At 40.8% G+C, this 24,568-nt stretch overlaps 1 protein-coding gene across 3 annotated transcripts; it reads right to left on the reverse strand.

Moving 5' to 3' along the window:
• On the reverse strand, positions 1 to 19,745 carry UBXN2A (UBX domain protein 2A). Of its 3 annotated transcripts, none has more exons than XM_058020352.1 (7): positions 19,679 to 19,745; positions 14,185 to 14,238; positions 12,607 to 12,742; positions 10,699 to 10,808; positions 9,001 to 9,141; positions 4,125 to 4,289; positions 1 to 1,327 (listed from the first exon to the last, which is right to left on the reverse strand). In XM_058020352.1, exons 2-7 carry the CDS (start codon positions 14,223 to 14,225, stop codon positions 1,039 to 1,041), a joined length of 882 nt encoding a protein of 293 aa, XP_057876335.1. In that variant the 5' UTR covers positions 14,226 to 14,238; positions 19,679 to 19,745; the 3' UTR covers positions 1 to 1,038. The 3 variants fall into 3 exon arrangements, with proteins under 3 accessions (XP_057876335.1, XP_057876334.1, XP_057876336.1); XM_058020351.1 differs by lacking the exon at positions 19,679 to 19,745 and adding an exon at positions 17,945 to 18,011; XM_058020353.1 differs by lacking the exon at positions 19,679 to 19,745 and adding an exon at positions 17,608 to 17,920.
• Between the last annotated feature and the right edge of the window lie 4,823 nt (positions 19,746 to 24,568).

Raw genomic sequence — 24,568 nt, forward strand, 5'->3', positions numbered from 1 at the left:
TTTCTCTTTTAGCAAAACATGGAATAGTTCGCTACAAACTTTATTCCTCAAGTACATGAACAGCAAAATAAAAGATTTGGATGGAAATGGGGCAAAGTGGAGAGAAAAATGTCAGTTTTCAAGTAAGGATTTTCAACAGCTTTGAAACCTGGCCACATGCAATTAGTGTCTCCATCAGCTGGGCAGTTCAGGACAGAGGCAGACAAACAGTACAAAAACAACTGTGTCCCTCTCAACTACTACTCCTACTTGGTGATAGCCAAAACAGCTGAAGTTTCTGTGTGACAAAGCTACAAGTGGGTCCCTATGCTGATGAGCTAGGTAGTTTAACATCACCTGATCTGCAAGACACCCAGAGCGGCGCAAAAGAAGCAGAAACCACTTCAACTATTGATAAGAACAATTCCTTCAGAGCTTACTTTGAGGCACTTCATATGCAGTATGCACCAAACCATCTCGTTTGTATCTTCTCACACATGCACCTACCACCATGTGGAAACTTGACGGACCATTATTACACTGCAGATCTTGTGACAAAAGTTACATCCTGAAGATTTTCAAGGTAGAGTTCAAATGTGAGCTTGCTTGCAGTACTGGTTGTCAAAGAGTTACTGTGAGAAGAATGCAAACTGCAGCAGTTTACACTACAATGTAAGTGAAATGCTTCACTTTAGTCCAAAGTGCAAAAATAAATACTATTTTTCCTTAAAAGGTAGTTAAGTATCAGTAGGTAGCTCTCAGTAGTTAAGTCTCAGATAACTGTTCCACCTAGACCCACTTATTAAATACTATGAAGCTTTTAACCTAAGGAAATTCTAAGGATGATCTGCTGTACAGTTAGCTCTGCTACATTATACAGCCAGGCTCTGAGTACCCAATGTAGCTGAAAATACCTCTATTATAGCAGATGACAGCACAGCACCCATTCTGCTCTCTAAGAGCACAGTGCATGAGGATGTGAGGGCATCCACATATTGCTGGTTACATTTTTGGTTTTGCCTAGTTCCCCCTGCAGATAATTTTTGGTCAGTTATAAAGCTAATTTGAACGTGTACTATTGATAGCATTTTTTTGCTCATTCTTGAGTTGTCCATTAGGTGTAGCAGCACTTTTGTAGTCGTTGTCAGGCGCTTTTATCACCAAGAGTCTGAAAGGTTCAGTTGTTTTCCGAAGTCTCTGAACAACAACGGCGTTTTGCAACTTTGCTTCCTCAAGCGTGAGTGTCTCATCCTGCAGCTCACGAAAAGGCAGGGAGGTGGTCAGTGTGAAGGGAACACTTCCCTCAGATCCTTGATACTTTGTTATGAAGTCTCTGACATGGCTGATTCTGAGAAGAGAGAAAAACTCAGTGTTAGAGTTTTGGTACTGCAGTCCCTACACACGTGCATAACACACACAGCCACCATGGGACAGAAATGCAACACCACTGCATGCAATGCCTGACAGCACAGAACTGCAGCAGTACAGATGAGGTGGCATCTTGAAATGCCTGATCCACTTGGGAGGCAAGGACCAAGGTCTGCATGCCCTGGGTAGTCCCAAGGGGCCGAGCATGAGTATCTTATTCTGAGCACTCAAATGCACCATTGTGGCTCAGATGGTAGTTATACACACCTACTATTTCCTAACCAGCTGGTGGAGCTCTGACCTGAGGGTTCGGTAGCCAAGAGCGAGAATAAAGATGCCTCCAGTGCGTGGTTCATGTGGCAGAACCACAAGAAAAATTAAGAAAAAGGCTTTGCAACAACTATTCGGACAGCTGACACATTGACTAGGTCTAAGCATGGTCCCATCCTCCCAAAGCAGGGGCATGGTGAAATCACTACAGACTCAATCTGTGAAGAGCCTTGCAACAGCTGAGCAAGACACAAGTTTTGCTGCGGAAGAATCAGGATCGACTCATTTCATTAGAAAATGAAGATGAGAAGATACTATGTTAACTTTATTCATACAGATGTATCAATGTCCATTCTCTGGTCCTGAGGCCAGACTGGCAGACTGTCTGCTGGCAAATTCCTAGCTCATCCTTCCTCTCCCCCATGCACAGGGTCTCCCATGAGGTTTACTGTATCCTGGGAATGGTCCACAACCTGAGCTAACAGCTGAGCCATGGATGGTTAGGTATTGACTGAGGAAGTGCTGGCTGGCTTGGGGCAATGACATCCTAACATTTTAGCAGTACAGATGCCTGACATTTTCCAAGCCTTAGCCACACTCCCCAGGACAGACACAGCCAGCAAAACAAAAACTGATTCCTGTGCAACAGACCTCAACACAGAGACACTGCTTGGTCTTGTAAGTCAAGAGCCTGAAAAACCTCAAGCAGGACTAAAGTTTTGGTTGGACACTTACAGATGTCTACATGCATTGTATCAAATTTCATTGGGTTCTAAGAGCAACTCAGGCAATTAGCCACCAGCTCTCTGCTTCTGGGTGAACAAGTTCCTTTCAGGCTCCATACTTGATGCTCCAAACATAGTTAGTGCTGAAGAGGGGACACAGCTCAATCCAGGACACAGCTCTGTGTGCTGTTCCTACAGTTCTGCTCTCCTAGCTGCTGCACTCTCATGTCTCAATTCCCCACACTGCAACACTACAATGCTTCCTGTGCTTCTGCTCCCATCTTTCACCAGTAATCAACTCACATCTAAGCCAGCACCTACACAATCTAACTGCCAAGAGCTTTAAGTCATCAATTTACCCAGACACTGGGTAATATGCTACATATGTGTTACATGCTATTAATCTATACCTTAGTTAACAAATAGCTGTCTTGTGCACTGAAAGGAGTGCTGTGTATGCAGTCATCATTCTTAAGGGTATTGCTCTAAAAGGATTTTCCCCTGGTTCTTATCAGGCTATACACAAGTACTGTGTACAGCACAAACGTGCTGGTCTTGTGGCAAGGGGCTATGTTATGATAGAATATTTATTGCACAGTACTTCAAAAAGAGCATTACACCAGTAAAGTTGTTTTCCTGCTTATCTCAGATGTTTTTTTCCTCTCAAAAACACTTAGCAGCTGTTCAAATGGTTATTTACTGTGAAGACAAAAAGCTTCTAAATACACTTAAGTGTGTGGGACCTGGAATAATTGAGATATGAAGCCCTTCAATGAAGTATTGATAATTAAAATAGCAATTTACCCTTCAGCAGTACATCACAACAGTGTTTCAGTTCATAGATCAGGCTGCTAACAGTAATAAACTAGTACAAGCCAAAGAAAACACTACAGTCATTAACCTTCAAGAGCTGAGCTTTCCTTCTGACCAGCCACGGACATACAGAGTTTATCTTGACAGCAGCCTGGGTTGTATTAAATCTGTAATACCTTTAAACTGCTTCACAGAGAAGCACAGGCAACATCTCCTTTCCACATGACATGACTGCACAGTACTCCAGTGATTTCTCAGATTCAGAACTGAGAAAGGTCTCTAAAGACAGTAGCTCTGCAATTTAATGGTAAGGTGTTAATTCCACTTTCTCAAAGCTCCTGCATGCATGTGCCGTGCTGATACCTTCTGACATTATCCTCATTTCTAAGCCTCTTTGGGAACCAGAAATTTTATTAATTAAGAATTAAACATACTGTGTGCATTCTATTCTGTCCATGTTGACATGCAGGGGATGAACCTCCCTGCCCCAGTGCACCAACTCCAGCCCTCCCCAGAGGTTTCTCTGGCTTAACTCTAAGTCCCTTTCTCCAGCTCTCACATGTGGTGCTGCCTATGCCCAATGACCAGCAGGCTTTTTACTATGCCATTTGTTCCAGATGTATTTGTTTTGTGAGAGATCTATCAGTTAAAAGCCATTTATTCTAGTAATGAGCAATATGTACACCTTAACTTCCACTAATCTACAAAGAACTCCTACAGTTTCCTCAGATTTTCCTTTACACTCAGTTATGACCTGACTTTTCACAGTTCACATTTCTCTTATGCTTGCTTGTCAGCTAAAAGATTTCTCAAATTTTCAAAGGTTTCTCAAATACAACTGAAGAGCAGTCCAATGCTAAGTAAACTCAGGAGGCAGACTAGTAATAAAAATTAAAGACTTAAATGTACAGGCATTAAGATATATAGTTCAGATGCAAATATATATGAGAGTGGTTAAATAAATCCTACCTGTGAGAAACATTGAATTTCTGAATTATCCTTTCCCCATCAGCTAACCAGATCTGGACATTGGTGATAGGCTCCAAATCATTCAAGGGTACTAAAGGCAGGTGTCTTTTGTCATCAGGTCCTGGATGATCGTCTCTCACTTTAGAGATTATCTTTGGAGTAGCACTGAAAAGAAAAGTCACATGAGGTTATGGCTTCTGTATTCACATGCAAGCTCAAACTTCCCCCCCAGACCTCTGCTTCTGGAGCTTTCTGCCCCATAGCAGAATGTGCTGATGACTTTTTATTTTAACAAATACAGGAACACTAACATAAATATCAGCTTTTTTCTTTCTTCCTTATTTATTTCCTATATGTATGCCATTATTTTCACTTACAAACTAAAACATGCTAAAGAATTTCAGTTTGCTTGTGTTTAACATTTTTATAAGATGGAAAGGAGTTTTAAATGTCAGAGGATTAAATATGAATATACAAGAGACAAAACTCTGAAGATTCCTCATGCATTTTTGCACTCAAATCACACAGGTGAAATTTAAAGGGGGTTGAGTATTGAATTTGCATACTCAAAGTTAATTTTCAGGGTAATGTGATTACAGTAATTCAATTTAACTGAATGTTGTTAGCCTTGATTTAGACTCCAGCATCATCTATCTCAGCTTAGAAGAATTACTCATCTATCAGAAAAATTGACTTAATGTGAAAAACCCAGACTGATGCACACAGCAGTTGGATTTTTTTTTTTCTAAGGCATTTTCCACAGCTGACCAAACCACAGGGGCAAAGATTCATAAAATGACTTAACGGAACACATCAACCTCAGTCCAAGTGCATAGTCTTAAAATACAAACAAAAAAACTGCTGGCAAAAAATGTTATGCTGAAGAAATGCCTAGAGCTTAGTGCTTCTTTCATGACTAAGCTTGTTTAGCATGTACAGCTTAAATCCTCACTGGGTCTGATCCAATGGGCACATTCTCAGCTCCCATGAGTATAACCAGATGTTTGCTTGCAGAACAATAGCAGTGATTTAAAGGAGTTTCTCCTCTGAGCTCAGCTGTGGTCACAGACTACATGAGCACTACATGGCAGTTCGCAGAAAAGCTCTCTTGGCACAGAAAATTGGTTGAGTTACAGCTTCTTGAGAGAAACTGGGTAACTGAAGTCCACAGAGTAACAGTTGTAACTATGTTGCACACCTGCTTTGCAGACAAACCCCGTTCTTACGTTCTTGTATCTGTATTAGTTTGTTCATAGGGGATAAACGTCAAAGCTAATTTATTATTAGCTAAAGACTTAATATGTTCAGGCTAATAAAGCTGGAGTCTTAAGTGCAAGTTCAGTCAGAGCTATTTCAAAAACTTTTATTGCCCATTTAAGTGCTGCCCTAACTTCTAGGTTATTGGCCAGCAGAGGTGCTTTTTTTGTATCTTCCACAGAAACAGCAAAAAGAATGAGAATTGAGAAATCTCATTTCCAAGTGAGCAATAAGAGATGTTTACTGTGACTGGAGACAGGTAAAAGTTATAGAACTGTTTTGCATTACACATAAATCAGCTGGGGCACAAGGACTTGGCACCAACAAATTACAAGAGGCACATCTGTAAAATATTCTGGCATTACTAGTACAGGTGATGTACTAGCACCCACCTGCCTCACAAACAGCTTCCGTTCATGCTTGACCTCAATGCGAAATAAAACTTAATTGCCCTCCAGATCAGGAATAAAAGCTTGAGTACCAGCAAGATAATGTTAAACAGTTTTGCAAGCAGAGATAAAAAAATAATTTCAAGTCATACTTCAGTCCAGCCATGCCCAGCTCTTGCTGTTCAGTTGCTGGTTCAGACACTGCAGAACTCCTGTGAGTGAGCTGCCTCCAGGACAGCAGAAGTGCAGATGTGTCCAGCTGTAGTGTCTGGCTCAGGCTGGGCTGGACTTCATCAGTCTCAGCTGTAGCTCACACAACTGCCTTGAAGGACACAGATTTTGGTGTCATTCCCAAAGCAACCTCCTTCACAGTCACATCTCCATATGCAGCAGGCACTGAAGGTGATTCTTTCAATAACAAGTGTGTGTGAGACTGAAGCCAGCACACTAAATTAAGCTTTAAGAGAAAGAGCATCTGTATTCACCAAGATCTAAAGCACTTCTATTTGTAAAAACTTTTCTCTTGCAGAACTGACAGATAAAGCCATCTAGTGGTGGGAGCTTTGACTAAAGCCAAAACCCAAGAACCTAATTCTTATTAACCTGAGATCGAAGCATTGTAATTCCTTTTAAGGCTTATTCTTTTATAAGATTATCAACAGAAGATGTAAACTAGAGATCAAAGAGACCTAAGAGCATCCTGTCAATTTTCTGACAAGAAATAGCCCAGCAGTTAGGTGTCATGCCTTACCCTGACTGATGGTTAGGCAGCTTGACACACAATGCCTCAGCCTAATGAGGTTACAGAGCAAGCTTGCTTTGCTACAAGGGATTTCAGTCAATAGTTTAATTAACATGTTTCTGAAGCTGTCTCAGAGATGCATAGATCAGCTCAATAGAAAAGTGGGGTTGAAAATCTAGTCATAAATCCCAAACTATGAAATTCAGCTGGACAGTGATAGATAAAACAGAGCATACCCATTAGTTACACAGGTTCATAAAGCACATTGGAAAATTTTGATATGTCTTACTTATTTCTCCTGTAGAACAAAAAGGCAGAGGATCAAGCTTGTCTGAGCTATATCAACATATATGTTATTTCCAGATTCTCCAACTAAACTTTTGAGAACTAGTCAATAGACCAATTCAAAATGGTTCATCCATTACAAAATCCCTCCACCTGGCATGACTTGACAAAATATACAAGATTAATTTTATAAGTCTATTTGCTAAGCAGAGGTTTAGGTGGGCTATAAGCTAAAGTAAACTCTTCAGTCATTTGTCTCTCTCATTTCTGACTAATCACATGAATGCAACTGTAGAAAAGGAGTTCTATAGCTCAAAACTTGTTCCAGGTCTCAGTCAGCTCTGCTGCTGCCCCACAAAGCTTTTCTGCTCCAAGTGTGGCGTATTCATGCAATGAACATTTATCAACAGCAGAAAGTGAGCACTACTTTATGGAGTAGGAATACTTATGGCTCATGGTTCTAACATCAGCACTAATATCTATTTGTTTTTAAGGAAAAGGCTTTGATAGCACAGCACAGAATAGACAAAGAAGAGTAGGAAAAAAATAAAAAATGCTGAGCAAGTTGCAGAATGCCTCAGTGTACAAGACCAGTGAACCGAAATTCACAGATTAGCATGTTTCTGAAACCTAACTTGCCTACTGGGAAGCAAGATCATTACTTGCTGTAGGCAGGGCAGAGCACAAGAAGTGACTGAACAACCTAGCATTTAGCACTGCTTAGCAGCAGAAACCCAGCACACTGAAGATCTTTTTGGTTTTGTTATGAACAGCTCTACTTGTAGATATAACAAGGTTAAGTTCTGACCCCTGTTTGCTCAGGATTTCCATGCCACCAAAAGCAAATCTTCCAGCATCTCACCTATCTCTCAAGGGAAGGTTTTCCCATTGTATCTACTCAATGGTCTGTACTACAGAAACAGGTGAAACTCATAAAACAGATACTTGCTTCTCTGAGTCAGCCTGGAACCACTCACCCTTTACCTTTATCAGTCTTTTGCTCTGCACATTATCATCTTCCCCTGCCTCAGCTGTTCCTGCCCAGGTCAGGCTTTCCCTCAGCACAAGCTCTGGGCCTTAGCAGCCAAACCCTTCCCACTCAATTCAAAGAAGCTGTTCACCTAAGGCTGCACCACAGCGTAGAACTCCAGCCTGCAGGTCACTCAGCAGTGCCACCTGGTCACTGAACATGTCCTGGTCCCTAGGCCAAAGCCTGCTTCTGTAGGCACACAAGTCTTGCATGACAGGATATATCAAACAGGTAATGTGGCTGGAGTAAGCAAAAGTCACAGGGATCAAATAAATGAACTCCGGGCACGTTGCCCTACAACAGCCTTCCCAAAGACAATAGTTGTTTGGTTGTAAATCAAGTCCAGTTTCAGCACTGGCATGAGCGGCTGACACACTCCAACTACATAAAGACACGGATCACTGTAGAATGCTAAGATGCCTTACTGCAATACATGCATGATTAATTACTGAACAATTTTAAGAGAATGCAAAATAACCTCTTACTTCTTTGGTTCTCTCTATGGGATTGCCATACTCTCCCCTCTTCTCAAATTATTGCCAATACAGCTTAAAAAGAGATTATTTTCTCTAAAATCATGGAATAGAAGAGTGACAGCATTTCAGCTGGAAACAATTCTGCTAATATTGAGACCTTGAACAAAGAAAGCCAAGAGCTTCCTGGCTGTATCAACACAGCAACACGTCCAGTGGATTGTGGGAGCCAATTATCCCCCAAGCTTCATGAAGAGACACCAAGATGCCTGCAGGATGGAGCACTCACACTGTCAGCAGATGCTGAGCAGCTTGCTCAGCCTGTGGAAGAGATGGTGGTCGTTGTGGGGCACATAAAAGCAGCCTGCCATGGTCTGCAGGAGGAGGTGATGCTCATTATGGTGGACAGAAATTTTAATGAGAGGCATTCAGACAGGATATAAGGAAAACATTCTTTCCCATAAGGACAGTACAGCACTCAAGGCTGCACAGCCACTGCACAGCCTCTGCTCTTATGGGATTTCAAGACCCAATTGGATAAAAGCCTAAGTAACCTCATCTGTCTCCACAGATGACCCTGCTTTGAGCAGGAATTTAGACTAGAAGACTCCAGAGATTGCTTGCCACCCGAATTTTGATCCTTCACCACAGGTATAGCTCCCTTCAGCTACTCAATCATAGATCACACCAGGCTACTCACCTTCCTAATCTGTAACCATGTCCAGAAAAGGGATGAAACATTGGCTTTTTTGATGACAAATACACCTTATCCTTTTTATCTTCCACTTTCACTTCTACCTCCTCCTTATCAAACACTTTTTGCAGCTCAAAAGGCAGTTCCCTTAAGAAAAAAAACAAAAGGTCAAAAAAAAGAGTACTATGCTGTTTTCAGTACACAAAATAGAGCAATGATTAATACCTGTTAAGCATTTGACCCTTCAAGGATGATGCTTTTAAAAACATCTTCACAAGTATTTACTAAGAGTTAGGTTAAATGCACAGCATACAAATAAGTTCAAGTTCCTGAATAGCAAATTAACTAGAAAGTATATAATTATAAAAACCCCTATGATGCAAGCTGTTGAATGGTGTTCAAGTTTACTCAGCAGTTACCACTCTAAACAAATAATGTGTAGGAAGTTCAGTGTTGCCATACACTGCTGCAAAAGGTTCAATTATTTTATCTCCATAGGACAAAAAAGGAAAAAGGCTTTTAAAGAGGAAGAACTGAGTATACACACAATGCATTTAATGACAAACACAGATCTCAGCTTCTAAAAATGATATCATCACTTACAGCTCCACTCTTTAGTGCAGTAACATCACCTTGGTAATGCTTTAACTGCATGAAGCAGAATACAACAATGCCTTTGTCTCTGAGCTCTGAGGTAGATAGTACAATTTTGGGTGGTGGGGCTCAGCTGGCACAGAGGCTGTACTGAATGCTTCTCCACCATCAATGATTATGCAGAAACCATCTCATAATTAGCATCTTCACAGGCAAACAGTGGAATAAAAGTGGCAAACTTTTGATGAATGCACACAAAGGGCTTTAAACAGTGCAGTTAATTGCTATTACAACTAACACAGGTGACAGACATACAGGAGAAATAGTGTAAATTAGTATTTTGGGTGGCCTAGCAAAATACGGAAAAGAAAAATATAATGACTTAGTAATTTCACATGCTTGATAAGGAGGTATTAAATTACATTATCCATAAAATTATATTCTTCTCTCCATTTGTACAGGGTGAGGAAACAGACTACAAATTAAAGGCTCAAAATAACACTGGTTACTATGGTCAAACTCCTTTTTTAAAGCAACAACTGCAAACTAGCAGAAATCAGGACAGCACGTAAACTTTTAATAAGGAAAAATGTAAGATGGCTATTAACACAGGAATTTATATAAGATTGTTATATATACACAACAGCAAGTTTGTACTTGGAAAATTTTCAGAAATTTAAGACTGATCAGAGTTGCTTGATGATACACAGAACATCTGTGCCCATTTAAGGCTTTTCATCAACAAAAAGACCATAAAAGCAGAAATGCTCAACCCCTTTTGCACTGAGTTCATTAGTCAAAATACCATTTGATCTGTAGCTCTTATTGGGCACTGATTTATTCTTTATTTCATTGTGCACCTGCTGTGCCCCCTGCCAACACTGGCTTTTATCTATTCATCAGCAACTGTACAACTACTGCCACTGAGAGCTATGTTAAACCTGTTGATGTTCCAACAGCCATTAGCACTGCAGGAACAAGACTGGCAGGGCCTGCGCTCCTACAGGGACACTGCAGTGCAGCAAAGCCACGTAAAAAATTTAGAGCATAAGCTAAGTGCTGCCCAAAGCACATTAACTCAGGCTGGTTAAGAACACAAAACTCACTTACCCCTTTTTAATGGACTCCAAGAACTGCTGGTTTGCAACATCAGCGTAGCTCCGAAGTTCGCCGTCATTTACCGTAAACCCGTTTTTCCAAAGTTTAATGATTACATCAACCTACAGAGTAAGAACAATTCTCATTGTAACACCGATGAAAAAGAAGCTTGGTATACACACATACCCTGTGATTATAAATCATCCACTTCATGAACTAAAAATACTGAGAGCAGGCTCACTGTAATCTGCCTTGGCCCCATGCCAACAGGCACAGCAACTGCAAGGGCTAAGTGACATTTCTAAGTATCTTGTGTCAATCAGGGTTATAAACAAACCTTTCCCCAATCATTTTGGCTTCCTAGATCAAGAACACTCCTTCAATTCAGCACAGGAAAAAAAATAAAATAGCTGGACTATCCCAGCCAGCTGCAATTCTTCAAGAGCTAATTTGAGAGCATACATGCCTGGTGTTGGAACACCAAGTGCCAGAATAGTCCAGCTGGGGACTTATGAGGGTAAAGCCTTCTTCCAATCATTCAGGAGGATTTTCTCAAAGTAAAGGCATTGAGATTATGCATGCAGAAGCCATTCACTCAGGAAATGAAGCAAGTGTCAGAAACTTTACTTTCAGAAAGTCATATACTTATATTACCCTAGAATTCCTGGGCATATTCAAAACCTTGGTGGTTAGGGGAATGAAAAAATAAATTCTCAGTAATTGCTTAACTTTGCCAGAAATCATCCACTACTCCAACCTGCAGCCATTGCAATGTTTATTGAAATCTCTCCAACTATAACATGAATATTTGAGATTGTATTTTCATATTAATTCACCATGCCATTTAAGGAAGTATTTGGTTATCGAGGTTTGATCCCTGCAATAACACTGCCTTGGCAGAGACTTGGCCACAGATGAGGGCACAAATGCAGAATTCACCTCAGTTGAAATTGAGTTTGAATGAGGCTTGATAGCACCTGACAAGTTTGTTGGTTTTGTTTTTTCCCAGTTTGACTTGTTAGGTGATTGCTACATAAATAAACAGCATGTGCAAACTGCTGAATAGAATTCCTTGTCTTTCCACTGGGTGATCTGTCAATAGAAGCAGACAGCACTCAGCAAGACTAGATTCCATCAAAACCTCTTGTGTCTCATGGCACCAATGCATATGGAAAGAGTTCTAATTTTGGGAAGGTTCTTCTACAGTGAGCCAGAATGCAAATTTAACATGGACTAATTATTCCACACCAACTTCCCATTTAAGCATTGACACAACTAATGCCATGGAACACTATTTCAGGACTGCAATTTAAGATATTGCTCTTGACATTTCATTTCTTCCAGGGTCAATTAAGGATCTATGAACATAATTTCTAGCAATGCCCACTCCAAATTTCTTCTTGTCATCTTTGTCCTACATAGCCTTTTCTCTCTCCCCTTACCAGTCACTGATGAGTAACAGAAAAACACGAAAAGGACAGAATCACTGAGATACAAACCCACACTGAACATCCCACTACAACCATAATTATATGAATAAGACCAAATGAAAAATATTTGGGCTATGCCTCTGCATAAAAAGGCTGCAGCTCCTTAAATAACTTCTTATGTAACAGTACTTGTCATTCCTTGAACTCCTGCTCACCTCACTCCTTCCTAATAAAGCAGAAGTGCATTAGCCAATGCCAGCATCAGTTCTAGAATGACTCTAAACCAACTATAAAGCAGTGAGAGCCAAAAGCCCAGCAGCAAAGGCCTGGCTGACTGGGAGATGGGAGGCTGTTCCTACAGCTTTCTGAATTCTGTGTATTTTTTTTACCGATGGACTGGAAAAGACTGCTGGACTTCCGGTATCTGTTCTCCAGAATAGTGCTGGAGTGCTGTTATAACAAACATGACTATTTTTTCTTCACTGCCTACCTGGTTCTTGACTGTAGTTGGGGGCACACACATGGCACCAACCTTCTGAGCTTCTTCAAAAAGGTTATCTACAAAGTAGTCACAGTTTTGTTCTGTACCGTTCAAAATCTGATCATCAGTTCCTGATTTGCACACCCTGCAGAACAAAGACAGAAGCATAAATGACTCCTCAGAGGACACATTAGAAGACAAGTAGGTACCTCAGAGTCTCATTACCAAGAAGTATAGAAGGCACACTCTGCTGCACCCACCTTACTCAGTTTACTGAGTATAAAACATCAGGTCAACTTTGCATTGTGCCTTCTCTATAAACTTCTTACCAATCTCTAACTGCTACAATTTGCACTTCAAAAGCACAAGCTAAAGAACATCATCAAAAAAGATGAACTAATCTATGCAAAGCTTCTAAACTTGGTATCAAAGCCAGGACTGCAAGTTAAATTATTCAGACTTCTAACCATCATACACCTAGCTGCTCACCAATGAAATGCTTTCCTTAAAGCAATTCTGTGATATGGCTCCTTTGCCATAAGTTAAAAAAAAAAAAAAAACAACAAAAAAAACCCAAGAAAATTGCCCTAGGATTTACTCATCAACCCCAACTTAAACTTCCCATTCCTAGCACCATCCCAGAACCACCATTACTGTTTTGGAATGTGCATTAGGAAAACTCAAGTAACTCAACACCACTGGAGCACGCTGAAGAAATACAATGGAAGCCTTCAACACTCTGGAGACTGCCAGGATATTAAAAAAGATGCATCAACCACATCTTTTTATAGAACACTGTATATGTGACAGCTGTTTGTAAGATTTTCACCAATCAAAATGCAGAAATATGCAACTGAATGATTATCTCAGTATAGGTTCTTTGCATAGTAAGAAGATAATGCAGCTTTTCATAAACATTGCAGGAATTACTCCTAAGGGAGATTCAGAAAAGTCTATTTTCAGCAATTCAGAAAATAAAAATCCCAGCTCTTGAAAAATTATCCAATTTTACATAAAACTCTGCATTGAATTCAAGGGCAGCAATACTTACTGGAATGCTAATTAGATACATTTGCATAAAATTGAATTGTTTGCAATGCACCTATGCACCACTAAGAATCCCTGGAGATTAACATCTTACACAAAAGAAAACCTCAATAACTTTAAAGAAGAAATTTCAAAAGTATGCTGTCCACATTTTAGTTTTCTAATAGAACAAAAGAAACTTGAAGCATTAATGTAGGTATTCACTATGCTTTACCTCAGAAACAAAACTGGAAGAGCAAACACCTCCACATCAGATGCAGAGCTGCACAGTGAGTTAGCAATTTGAAAGGCTGCCTTGCCTTTAAATATTTTAAATTAAAATATTTACACAGCTTCTTGCATCTAGGAAACATTTCAGGTATATGAAAAATCTTTTAGCAAAACAACAGGATTTTTCTGAAACTTTCTGTGTATGTGGAACAGATGAATACAGTAAAAATACTTTATTTTAGAATTTAACATAAAGTTTGAAAAGTAATGACAGGACACACAAACAGAAATGGGAAAGGAAGACAAAAAATAGGGAGAACTGGCACCTACCATTCTTTCTTTACAGTTTTGATATTGTCCATGTCTTTCATTCTGGTGCTTCCCCTAATTACAAAAAGAAAATCGTTTAAAACCAAAACAAAACAAAATGCCTATCACACTTTGTCTCCTTTTGTAGCTGAAGCACTCTTTATATTTTTTCCTGTGTTGGTAATACATTTAACCAGAAACCTCAACCTTGCCCCCCACCAAGTCTCCAGATGGTTCTTTGTTTTCCTGCAGTTTCTAATTTAATGACACATGAACCACACATCTGTTCCAGACGTTCAGGAGCAAGGTTACTTTTTCATAAATGTACAAAATACATTTCACAATAATACCAGTATGATGTGAAAATACATGCCCATACTTCTGTAAAGGGAGGGGAAAAAAAATCACAATCCTTTCTGAGTGGCATGGTTTAAAACTTCCCTGATTTTACAGAGCATTATGAGATGGTTGCAGAAAAACTGCACTGCCACTGCAGGCATTTGAGTGACCTTCACCTTAACTGTGCATTACTTAAAGGGGCAAGATTTGTCAGGGTACCCTTCCTACCTTACCTCAAGACATTGTTGCAGCAATTCAGAAACTGTGAATTATCATTTCTGGCCTACTGTCAGCTGGAATGAAAATCTTGGATTTGTAAGTACTAAATATGATACAGGATTAGTCTGCTGAGTCAAAAGAAATGAAGAATCCCACACTGATCTCATTACAGTCACTTTTGAATGCTCTGAAGAAAGTCACAGTAAGTCACTAAAAGCCAGAAACTCCCCAAAACACCCTTAAAAAATAAAATCACTCTAAAATTGGAAAAACCCACAGGAAACCAGAAATTTTCAGTTGCAACTGTGCTCAGAGAGTTAACCCTGACAACCACTGCTGACAAAGATGATGGTGTGCTCCTGGCAGGTTGAGGATTAAGTTATGACATTGTGTGTGGCATCAAACTAAGCAGTGATAGCCATCACACTCCTGAACAAAGCAGTATGCACAACACCACTAATATGAATTTTACGTGATTTTGAGATCTCTTTTAACAAGATGTGGAGTTTAGGGGAAAACAACATCCACTGCAGCACAAATTAAAAAAAAAAAAACAAAAAAACAAAAACCACAAAAAAACCCACCACATGCAGTACTAATTCTCCTTGGTACTTGAATACTGGTATTCTCTCAACTTGAAAGTTAAAACCCATGTAAAGACACATTCTGTAGAAAAATATGTAAGCCTCCAAAAAAACCCAAAACCAGTCAACATTAAATTTAACTGGTGCTGTTACACATTAAGTCAAAACATATTTTGCACACCTCTGACATGTCACACAAGATGAGGTATAGTCTTCCCCCCCCCCACAAATGTTCTGCCAGAGCCCTACATCTATCAGGCAAGCCTGTGCTGGTACATGATGATGTTATATGCACATCTATTTATTGCTCTTGGAACTCCCTAGTGCACTTGGGAAAAAAAAAGAACTCTCAGTATCAAGTGAGCAGAGTGAAACCAGAATGCTTAAAAAGTATAATTTTTTCAAACTTCTCTCAAATTCAGTTTTAACATTCTGGCATGTAGGGTTTTTTTTTGTGTTTAGCCAAAGTAATTCTTTGTGGTTTATGTTAATGTGCTTATCTTCTAATCTTTCACTCCAGTAGGCTACTCCCCAAAGCAACAAGAGCCACCTCCTGCCATCTGCTTTTGTTGATCCTCTGTGACTTGTCATCAGAGCTGTTAAAAAGAAACAGACACAATGAAGCAGCTCTTCAAATTAGCTCTTTGGCTACATTAGGCTGGCCTCAAATGTGCATGAATAGTATTCAAAACTGGTCATCTGTAAAAGCTGCTGTTCCTTCTAAAGTACAACAGCAATTACACTTAGAAGAAATGTTTGTGCTAATCTCTCTAGGTGAAGAATCATCTTATACAGCATATTGATGTTTATTATGGCCAAAAGCTGTTAGAACACAGCCATCAGAACACACTGCAAGCACTTTAGCTCAGCATGTCAACCCAGGCAGCACAAACCACCTCCTCCCACAAACTTCTGACAGACATCCCTAGCTGCTGCTGGAAATGGTAAGAATTTTGGTACGTAATTTTTGCGTCAGTGGCAAAAAGTACCTCAGAACTGAACTACCACCTCCAGAAACTAAATTTAAAACATAGGAAGAAGCTGCAAATGCCAGCAGCCCACCACAGCTACATCTATTAATTGGGGTTAGGATACTCCTGGCCATTCCCACACAGCCCCAGGGATTTCCAGCCCCACCACGATGGGCCACTGACCCAGCAATGGCCTTTCACAGCCAGGACTTCCAAACAGACAGCCCTCAATAGGCATACTTTTCCGGCCAATAATTTTATGGTCAATACTTTTGAGCTCACACTTCCAGTTATTTTAACACAAGAGAAACAAAACAGAAACTATCTATCTGTGAGGATGTCCTTGCTGTGAAGGGCAGAAATACCCACAGAAGCACATGCAGCCCCCTCCCCTGAAAGCCTGCTAACCCCTTATTAACTTTGGCAGAACAAACTGTCCAGTTGAGAGCTGCTCACTGCACAGCACAGAAATTACAGCTGAAAATTGCACTGTACCATGCCACAGAGAGCTGGGAAGCTGCAGAGAAATAGCAAGTACAAATTAATAGTGAGATGAGGATCAAAGCTAATGGCCTGAACGTGACTGATGTGCTCAGGTACAAACCACAGCATTCATGCTTCCTCTCCAGCTGGAATGGAGGAAGGAGCTGTGCTCAGAAAGAAACCTGTCCCCAACCTTGATGTCCAGGTGTTAGAAAGATAAATTATTTGTCTGTAGAATTGCCTTGTTAAGGTTTAGGACTTGACATGCTTCAACTGTCTCAGATCTAAAGGGGAGGAGGCTAAACAAAGCTTGGGAAGAAGGATATACCACTGACGGTGGACACAAAGAATGCACAATTTACAGGCCACAAGGACATTGGGCAGAACTTCCACGATAAAAAACTAATAAAGCCAGCTCAGTAACTGTGCTGAAATCACTTCCAAGTGGGTAAAAGGTAATTCTGGCAGGGCAAAATCATGACAAGCAACTTACAGATCAGCAACTCAAGAAAATCATCTACCTAAAAGAAGAGAAAGACTGAGCACGCAGGCTACTTAGCATAAGAAGGAAGAGAATAATTTAACCAATAAAGACAGAATACTCACTAATAAGAGAACTATGCAAACTTGTAGCCAGTGAACATTGAAGTCTATGCTTGCTAACACGTATAAAGCGTGAGAAGTTTTGATAGTCGCGCTGGCTTTGTGGATTTACCACCCAGTCCTTCTTTATGCTCAGAACCACAAATAAATCAAGTACCCCGGCTCTGTGTGCGGATTAGCCTCATGCACAGCAGGTCAAAGAACCTATTTTGGGAGAACCCCGCGGCTGCGACACCTGAACTCACCCGCACCCCGAGAGCCAGGCCGGGCACACGCTCCGCGCCTCCCGCCGCTGCCAAGCCAGCCGGAAGGTATTTTTAGGCGATGAGGCAATAGCACGGTGCGGACGCGGAGGCGAAACGCCCCGGGAGCGGCCAGGCCGGGTCCCCCGAGGGTCGCTCCTGCTGCGGGACGCGGCCGGTTCGGAGCAGGGCGAAGCCGCAGGGCGGAGGCAGCGGGGAGGCTCAGCCCGCCCGCCCAGGGACGGCCGCGGGCAAAGTCCGAGCGCCGGCAGGAGCCGAGGGAGCGCCGGCTCTGCGGAACGCGCTGCCCCTGCCCAGCCTGTCCCCGCAGAGAACTCACCCGCCCGTCCCGCAGCGCCCAGCCCGGGACCGACCGCCCGCCGCGGAACTCCTCGGTGTCCCGCCTGGAGCGGCGCAGGCGCGGCGGCGCCGGGCGGGGCGGGCAGAGCTCCGCCCTGGTACCGCGGGGGGAGCGAAGGGGTGTCCGTAAGGATCCGCACCCGCTGTGCCGGGGGAAACGCGGCTTCCCCGGGGATTGCCCTGAACTACACTGCCCTGTTCTCCGGGGAGAGGCGAGGGCTGGCGTGTTTGCGGCCCAGCTTTACGAGCCGGAACCCCCGCGCCGCTGCCCCTGCAGGACCAGGCACAGCACAGCAGAGATAAATATCTCTGCCCAGCCTGAGACTACGAAGGCAGCTCTGTCCCGACTGCGGAACAAAGGACACGGTCTGCGTGTCCATCTGTCAAGCCGCGGCATCTCCAAGAGAGGGGAATGGTGCCTGTGTTTGGGCACCTGGCCGGGCCCCCGGCCCCGGCGGGAGCAGCCGCACGCCGAGCCCTTTGCAGAGCGCCAATGGCTCATTGTGCGGCGAGCGCTAATTACGGGCCAGTGTTGACACATGTGAAAAGGAGCTCAGCCGAGGCCTCGCACCGAGGACAAAAGAGTGGCGCGATGTCTGGGAAGCAGAGCTCCCGAGGGTGAATCGGACGGGGAAATGGGATAGGATCCTCGGGGAGGGAAGAAGGATTGAGCTGAGTTCCCTGCGCTGAGTTTGGCCTTGTCTGCGGGACGAGGAGGTCCCGTGGTGGTGCCAGGAGCTATGCAAGTGTCCAAGGCCAACGCCGCGGAGAAGCTGCCAGCCCCTAGAAACACACACGGAGCAAGGTGAACGCATCCCTTGCACCTGCGGGCTGTTTAATACGGGTTGGGTTTTTGTCTCCCCCAATAATTAGTGATGCACCGTAAAACATTTAAAATTAACCTAAACTGAACAGCCACAACTATCTAATTCACACTAATTAATGGGAAATCCACTGCGAATTTACAAGTGCGATCAAAGGTAATTCTAAAAGCAGAGGTAATACTTCATTGAGTGTCGTCTTCACGTGGGACACGCTTCTGCAATCCCTTAATCACAACAATTAAAATCACATTGCTCAGAAATATTAAAATAAGATGCTTAGTCTCAAAGTTCAGTGATGGGTGAGTAACAGAAGTAAAATCTGACACTTGACAGCTATAATTTCTTTCTCTTTATAATGCACGTCACAATGCACTGATCCTTTTGAAGACAGTTTGGATTAATTGTTAAGTTTTAACTGGATGAGATCTAATTAGAGCTCCTACTTATGAATCTTCAGGGAAGATACTAAGAAATTTGCCTTTTGTTTCGGTTAAAATACATGGAGTTTTATATTTCAAAACACTGACTGCAGAGATTCTATTCTCCCTGGTTTTGTTTAGTGTTTAAAATACTTTGACATTTTAGAATAGAAGGTACTTCTTTGTTACAAGTGTTACTGATTCTATTAAACAGGTTTTATATATTTAGAACTTAAACCATGGATATCATGACTGTAGAGAAGGAGTTTACAAAACCCTGAGCTAAAACATCATAAAGTTGTTTTGCAGTGCTGGGCTGTTTTAAATTTTCTTTCAGTATTTTAAGTACACTATCTCCATTTCATTAAACACACAAGTTCATTAATATGCTTAACCCTTTCCTGGGGGCCCTTTCAGCAACAATTTGACCGACCCAAAGGTAAGCATAGAAGGAGGTGAGATTGGACTTACCTGGTGTAATGGTGCAGGTGTCCTGGCTGCAATCACTTATTGATTTAGAAGATTAGGTCTATTACTGGAAATCAGAGTACAGCTGGAGACGTGCTGACCTACTACAATAGGAATCCTAGTGAATTTGGTTTCTTAAAAGCTCTTCTAAGTAGTGCTGTCCTCCCTTAGGAGCCAAACTGTTGACAAAGCATAGGAAGAAATCTTAAGAAAGATCTGCAACTCTTGTATAATGTAAAATATATTTTCTTTAAAGCTGGAAATTTTCAAGTTAGAGTGTTACAATCAAGACATCACTAAAATCCTTTTAGACTCTGTGCATTTAATACAGCTTATTCTCTGGCAGTACACTAGATGAACAGAAGCAAATGGTCCTTTTCTTACCGTGTGGTGAATAGAAGCAAACAGCCCAGACTGTGTCTGCTGAAAAACCTCTAACAGGGTATTCATGAGATGAATACAACCATCTCATGCCCCTTTGTCAGACGAGATCAGATGCAGTGGCGTGGAAGATAGTGACAACCCCCAGACTTGTTTTATAATGTAGGAGTGAATCTCAGTGTTGACAAAGTAAAGTAGGATTTTAGCTGTCACCACCAGACCTGCCAAGGTCACAGAAGAACCAGCACACACAGGGCATCTAAAAACAAACAGAAAATTAATTTTGAAGGGATATTTTTAAACCTTATATTTAACAAGGTTAGCCTATGCCAGAGGACACTGTCAGCTACCTATAATTAAACATCAGCCGTATTGATTGACCTTAACTTGAGAGAGGAGCTGTTGCCTGAAGCCTTTTCTAAGTGTGGGCACACAGAGTAGGAGCACATTGTAAGGGAACCGGGACTGCAAAATAAATAGGAGAACAGGGTCTGCTTATCCTGTAAATGGCAATTCCACTGACTAAAACAGCACATTCCTCTGCATAGGATGAGTGGTCCTTGAAGGAATGTTAAACCTTCTAGGCTGCCACACAGAGGGGAGTAGCTTAAGGAACTGATGTTTCTAGGAAGTCAGCTATGCACTGGAAAAGCAAGTCATTGTTTCATGGGTGAATCAGCTTTCATGCCAAGGGTATTATCCCCATGCATTGAAAGAAGTATCCACACATTGCTGGACTCTTGGACTGTAAATACACAAGAAAACTGAATATAGCTTCAATTTTAAAGTTTGTGTGAATTGCATAAGCCCATGAAAAATTCAAGGCAGCCTGAGCAACTGTTTGTTCCAGATAACACACATTTGGAAATAATGTATGGTGAATATTCAAAGACACTTTTAAGTGAAAATACAATGATGACATGGTGGTGTACTTTATGAGCTTGTTCTTGGACCAGTGACAAAAAACCACACTTCGAAACCTAAGATTGTGTGTGAGGACTAGAGAGATTTATGAACCAATAATGTTTTTGATGGACTTGCCATGTGATCCTAATCAAGCCATTATGCATTTGTATGATGCTGAAGCTTATCTACACACGTGTTCATAAATGCCTATTTTTATTGTGAGCATTTTAGGACAGAGTCTGGTTTTTACTACAAAGCTATACATCACCCAGCATAGTAACAGGCTGGCAGTGCTACTTTCATATGATTAATGATTATAAGCACCAAAGTGAGATGATTTGCCACTTTTGTCCAAGATGGAAGTAATTTACAGCCTGAATGATAGTGAAAAACAGACCCTGCAGATGCCTGGCTGCAATATCATCAGCTTATGAGTTTCACACAATTATTATTATTAGAAAAACTATCTACCGTGACCTTAGCTCAACAGGAAAAATATTATGGAAGCTAATGGCCAGATGTGATGGCAAGATAATTTTGAAATATTAGGAGGGAAGTTTTACCACTCCTTTATCTAAGAAACCTACTCTCTGATCCCTCTTCAAGTTGCACTCATGTTATCTAGTGTGGAAAACAATATTCAGATAGGTGTGCTGATAATGGCACTGGACATTAAGTGTTTAATTTGAAATCATAACTATTATCCATTTTTAAATGACAGTGGTAGTCTTCAAATAATGAGCCTTCTATAATAACATAGCAAAATGCTTGCAATGTGGAGTGATTGTATCATGTCCTCTGTTCCAGATCAAGGTAGTACCAATCCTGATTCCTGGACACTGCTTGTTTGAAGTTTCCAAACTTATATCCCATGGACCTTTCTTCATAATGGACAATTCTCAAAGGAGTAACCGCACAATCTTAATTTCCTAATATGCCCCTCAGGAAAAAACTTAGGGTGCATTTACAAAAGCAAGATCTCTTGTGAATCTTTTTTTATTTCAAGATTCAACTGAAACCAGGAGGAGTTGACAGCATGATTGAGAGGCACACATATGAGCTTATAAATAGAGGCCTGAAAAGATGATTTGATTTCCATTCTTTGGAATGTTACTGCTATTCAGAGATATTGCAAAGTAATCTCTGGTAAATTGCCTATGATTGAAGCAAATGGTAATTCACTGAATAGAGCCCTCTGGTCCTTACTAAAAAGAAACTCTGCAGAAGTTCTGAATAAGGGAGGAAGGACTTTTTCTTTTGTTGTAATTCCTGATTTCCTGGTAAAATAGGGACATGTGACAACAAAATCTTCCATCTCCAAATATTTCTTGTGTCATGAAATATCATTCACGTAGCAAACAAGGTTTTCCATCCTGGGTAATTTTTTAACATCTTTTTACATCATGATGTCCTGATATGACTTCATTCCCCAACTCTTTTTTAATGGAAAGGGACTCTTTTGCTCAAGTAATTTTTCATATTTTTCCAATTTCCCAGCGGCGTACCTGCCTTGGCAGATGGTGTGGCTTCTTCTTAATACATTTTTCAGATCCCTTAATCTCTTTTCTGAACAACTGGAAGTAAAAGGGCATTGAATACTGCTGTAAGCTTCAGCATTCATTATAAACTGGTTCCATTTGAAATATGGTCCTTCCCAATGGCATTTATTTGTAGAAGCATTTAGACATCAGTCTGTAAGACCAAACTACAGATATAGAAACTGAATGGGCTCTACAGTTTTATTTTAATGTAATACATAGTGGACTGAAGCCACCTTCAGTCCTTCTCCCCCTAATTTTTTCATTGTCTCTCACTACTCAGAGTTCTTACTTTTTCTCCCCCCAAGCATTTCCTGCACGTAGAGTGCTGAAGGGAGTCTGAATAGATTTCTAATGCTGTTCTGTCTTCATATGACACTTGAACCAACAAGAGATAGAAAAAATGGGAACAAGTAAATTATTGGATTAGTGAAATTATTCTAAATCCCTTTCTACAGTAATTCATCTTTCATTGTAAAACCACATTTAAATCTCTAAGTATGTGTGATATAAAATATTAATCCTATGTTACCATGTTCTCTGCATTAAAAAAAAAATCCAATCAAAGCTACCCAAGCAAACCTTGTAACTTGTGATTGATTTATTTATATTGTCAGTACTAAAAATGGTGATGAGGCTGACATGGAAGCTATAAAGCCATAAGCTATTTCAGTCAAAATAACCAGCCACACCTTCTAAGAGGAACAAGACAACTAAGAAACCTGTAAATAAAACCATCTGTGAAAAGCAACACAGGGAGTAAACATCCAAAATGAAGCATGTCTTTCCATGTTTCCTACCATGCTAACATAATGAGAATGAAGCACTACAAATGTTCAAAGCAGAGATCAGGAATTTTTAACTACATCAATCTCTCCACAGTAGTCCCTTTGGCGTTGTAAAGAGTGCTCTCTGGGTATCGCTCACAGGAACGAGATCAGAACACATACAGAAAAAAAACCCAACAACAAAAAAAGGACATAACTATGGTATAAATATCTAGCAAATTTGAATAAATAGCTTTTGAGTTGGGGAATTTCTGTTCTTTCAAGCAGATCTGGTCAGGCACCCAGGAAAATCAGTTTGCTTGCATATTGACTAAGTTTATTTTACTTCTAAAAAGTCTTCACTGTTCACGAGAGGAAGAGTGCTGGTTTGAATCAGGCATGTTGCAAGCAGATGTTATGCAAGCTTCCCAAACAGCCCTGCCAATGACTGCAATCCTGAGTTATGACATTCACTGTAACTGCTGCAGCCTGGGCCCTTTTTTGGGCCACTCATCTGTTGGTTTTCCCAAAATGGGGATATTTTTGTGACGAGTACAAAAACTTGAAGATCAACATTTGTTTCTAGACCAACAGAATTTGAAAACCGTAATTGAGTTTCACGGCCTATCGGTACTACAGGACAGAAATGTTAAAGTTTACTATTTATCATTATATATATGATGTGATACTGTTACTGAACGTATCTTCTGGTGTTTGGTAAGGGGCAGTCTCTTGCAGTTTCCTTCTTTTGAAGGCTAAAAGGATGTGATTTCCAAATATCATTCACAAAACCCCTTGTAGGCTTTTAATTAAAATACTCATTTAGCCTGCAAGTGTATGAAATTACTACATCCCTTCATACCCTTGAACAAATAAATTTAGAAACAAAGGATATAAAACCTACCAAAACCAATCTCATGGAGTAGAACTACTCTAATTTTGAAAGACACTGGAGATTCTGGGACAGGAGATGAAGCACTGTTGTTAATATAGATTACAAGCTCTAAACAGAGAATGTCAGATGAGACATTACAGTTCCCATCCTGAAACGCACTGTATTTTGGAGTATCTCATAAAACTAAAAATTTGCTGCTATTCACAGTATTTTTTTGATATTTAAAAAGCTGATTTTCTTATTATAAAGCCTGATGTCATTGTTGCATATTTTCTATTTTTAAGCACACATTCTACCATACTTTTACAGACTGTAATCTTGAAGAGAAAGATGTGGGAGTATGCAGGTAAAACAGAATAATAATTTTTAAAATTTATTGTTCTTTACTAAAAGATTATCACACTTT

The sequence above is a fragment of the Melospiza georgiana genome, chromosome 3, assembly GCF_028018845.1.
Source record: "Melospiza georgiana isolate bMelGeo1 chromosome 3, bMelGeo1.pri, whole genome shotgun sequence".
NCBI classification, from domain to species: domain Eukaryota; kingdom Metazoa; phylum Chordata; class Aves; order Passeriformes; family Passerellidae; genus Melospiza; species Melospiza georgiana.

Coding starts and splice junctions, on each gene's coding strand:
- UBXN2A (XM_058020352.1), bottom strand. CDS start 14,225: ATGAAAGACATGGACAATATCAAAACTGTAAAGAAAGAATG. Junction 10,809..12,606: donor CAACTACAGTCAAGAACCAG/GTAGGCAGTGAA, acceptor CTTACTCTGTAG/GTTGATGTAATCATTAAACT. Junction 9,142..10,698: donor TTGGAGTCCATTAAAAAGGG/GTAAGTGAGTTT, acceptor TTTTTTCTTAAG/GGAACTGCCTTTTGAGCTGC.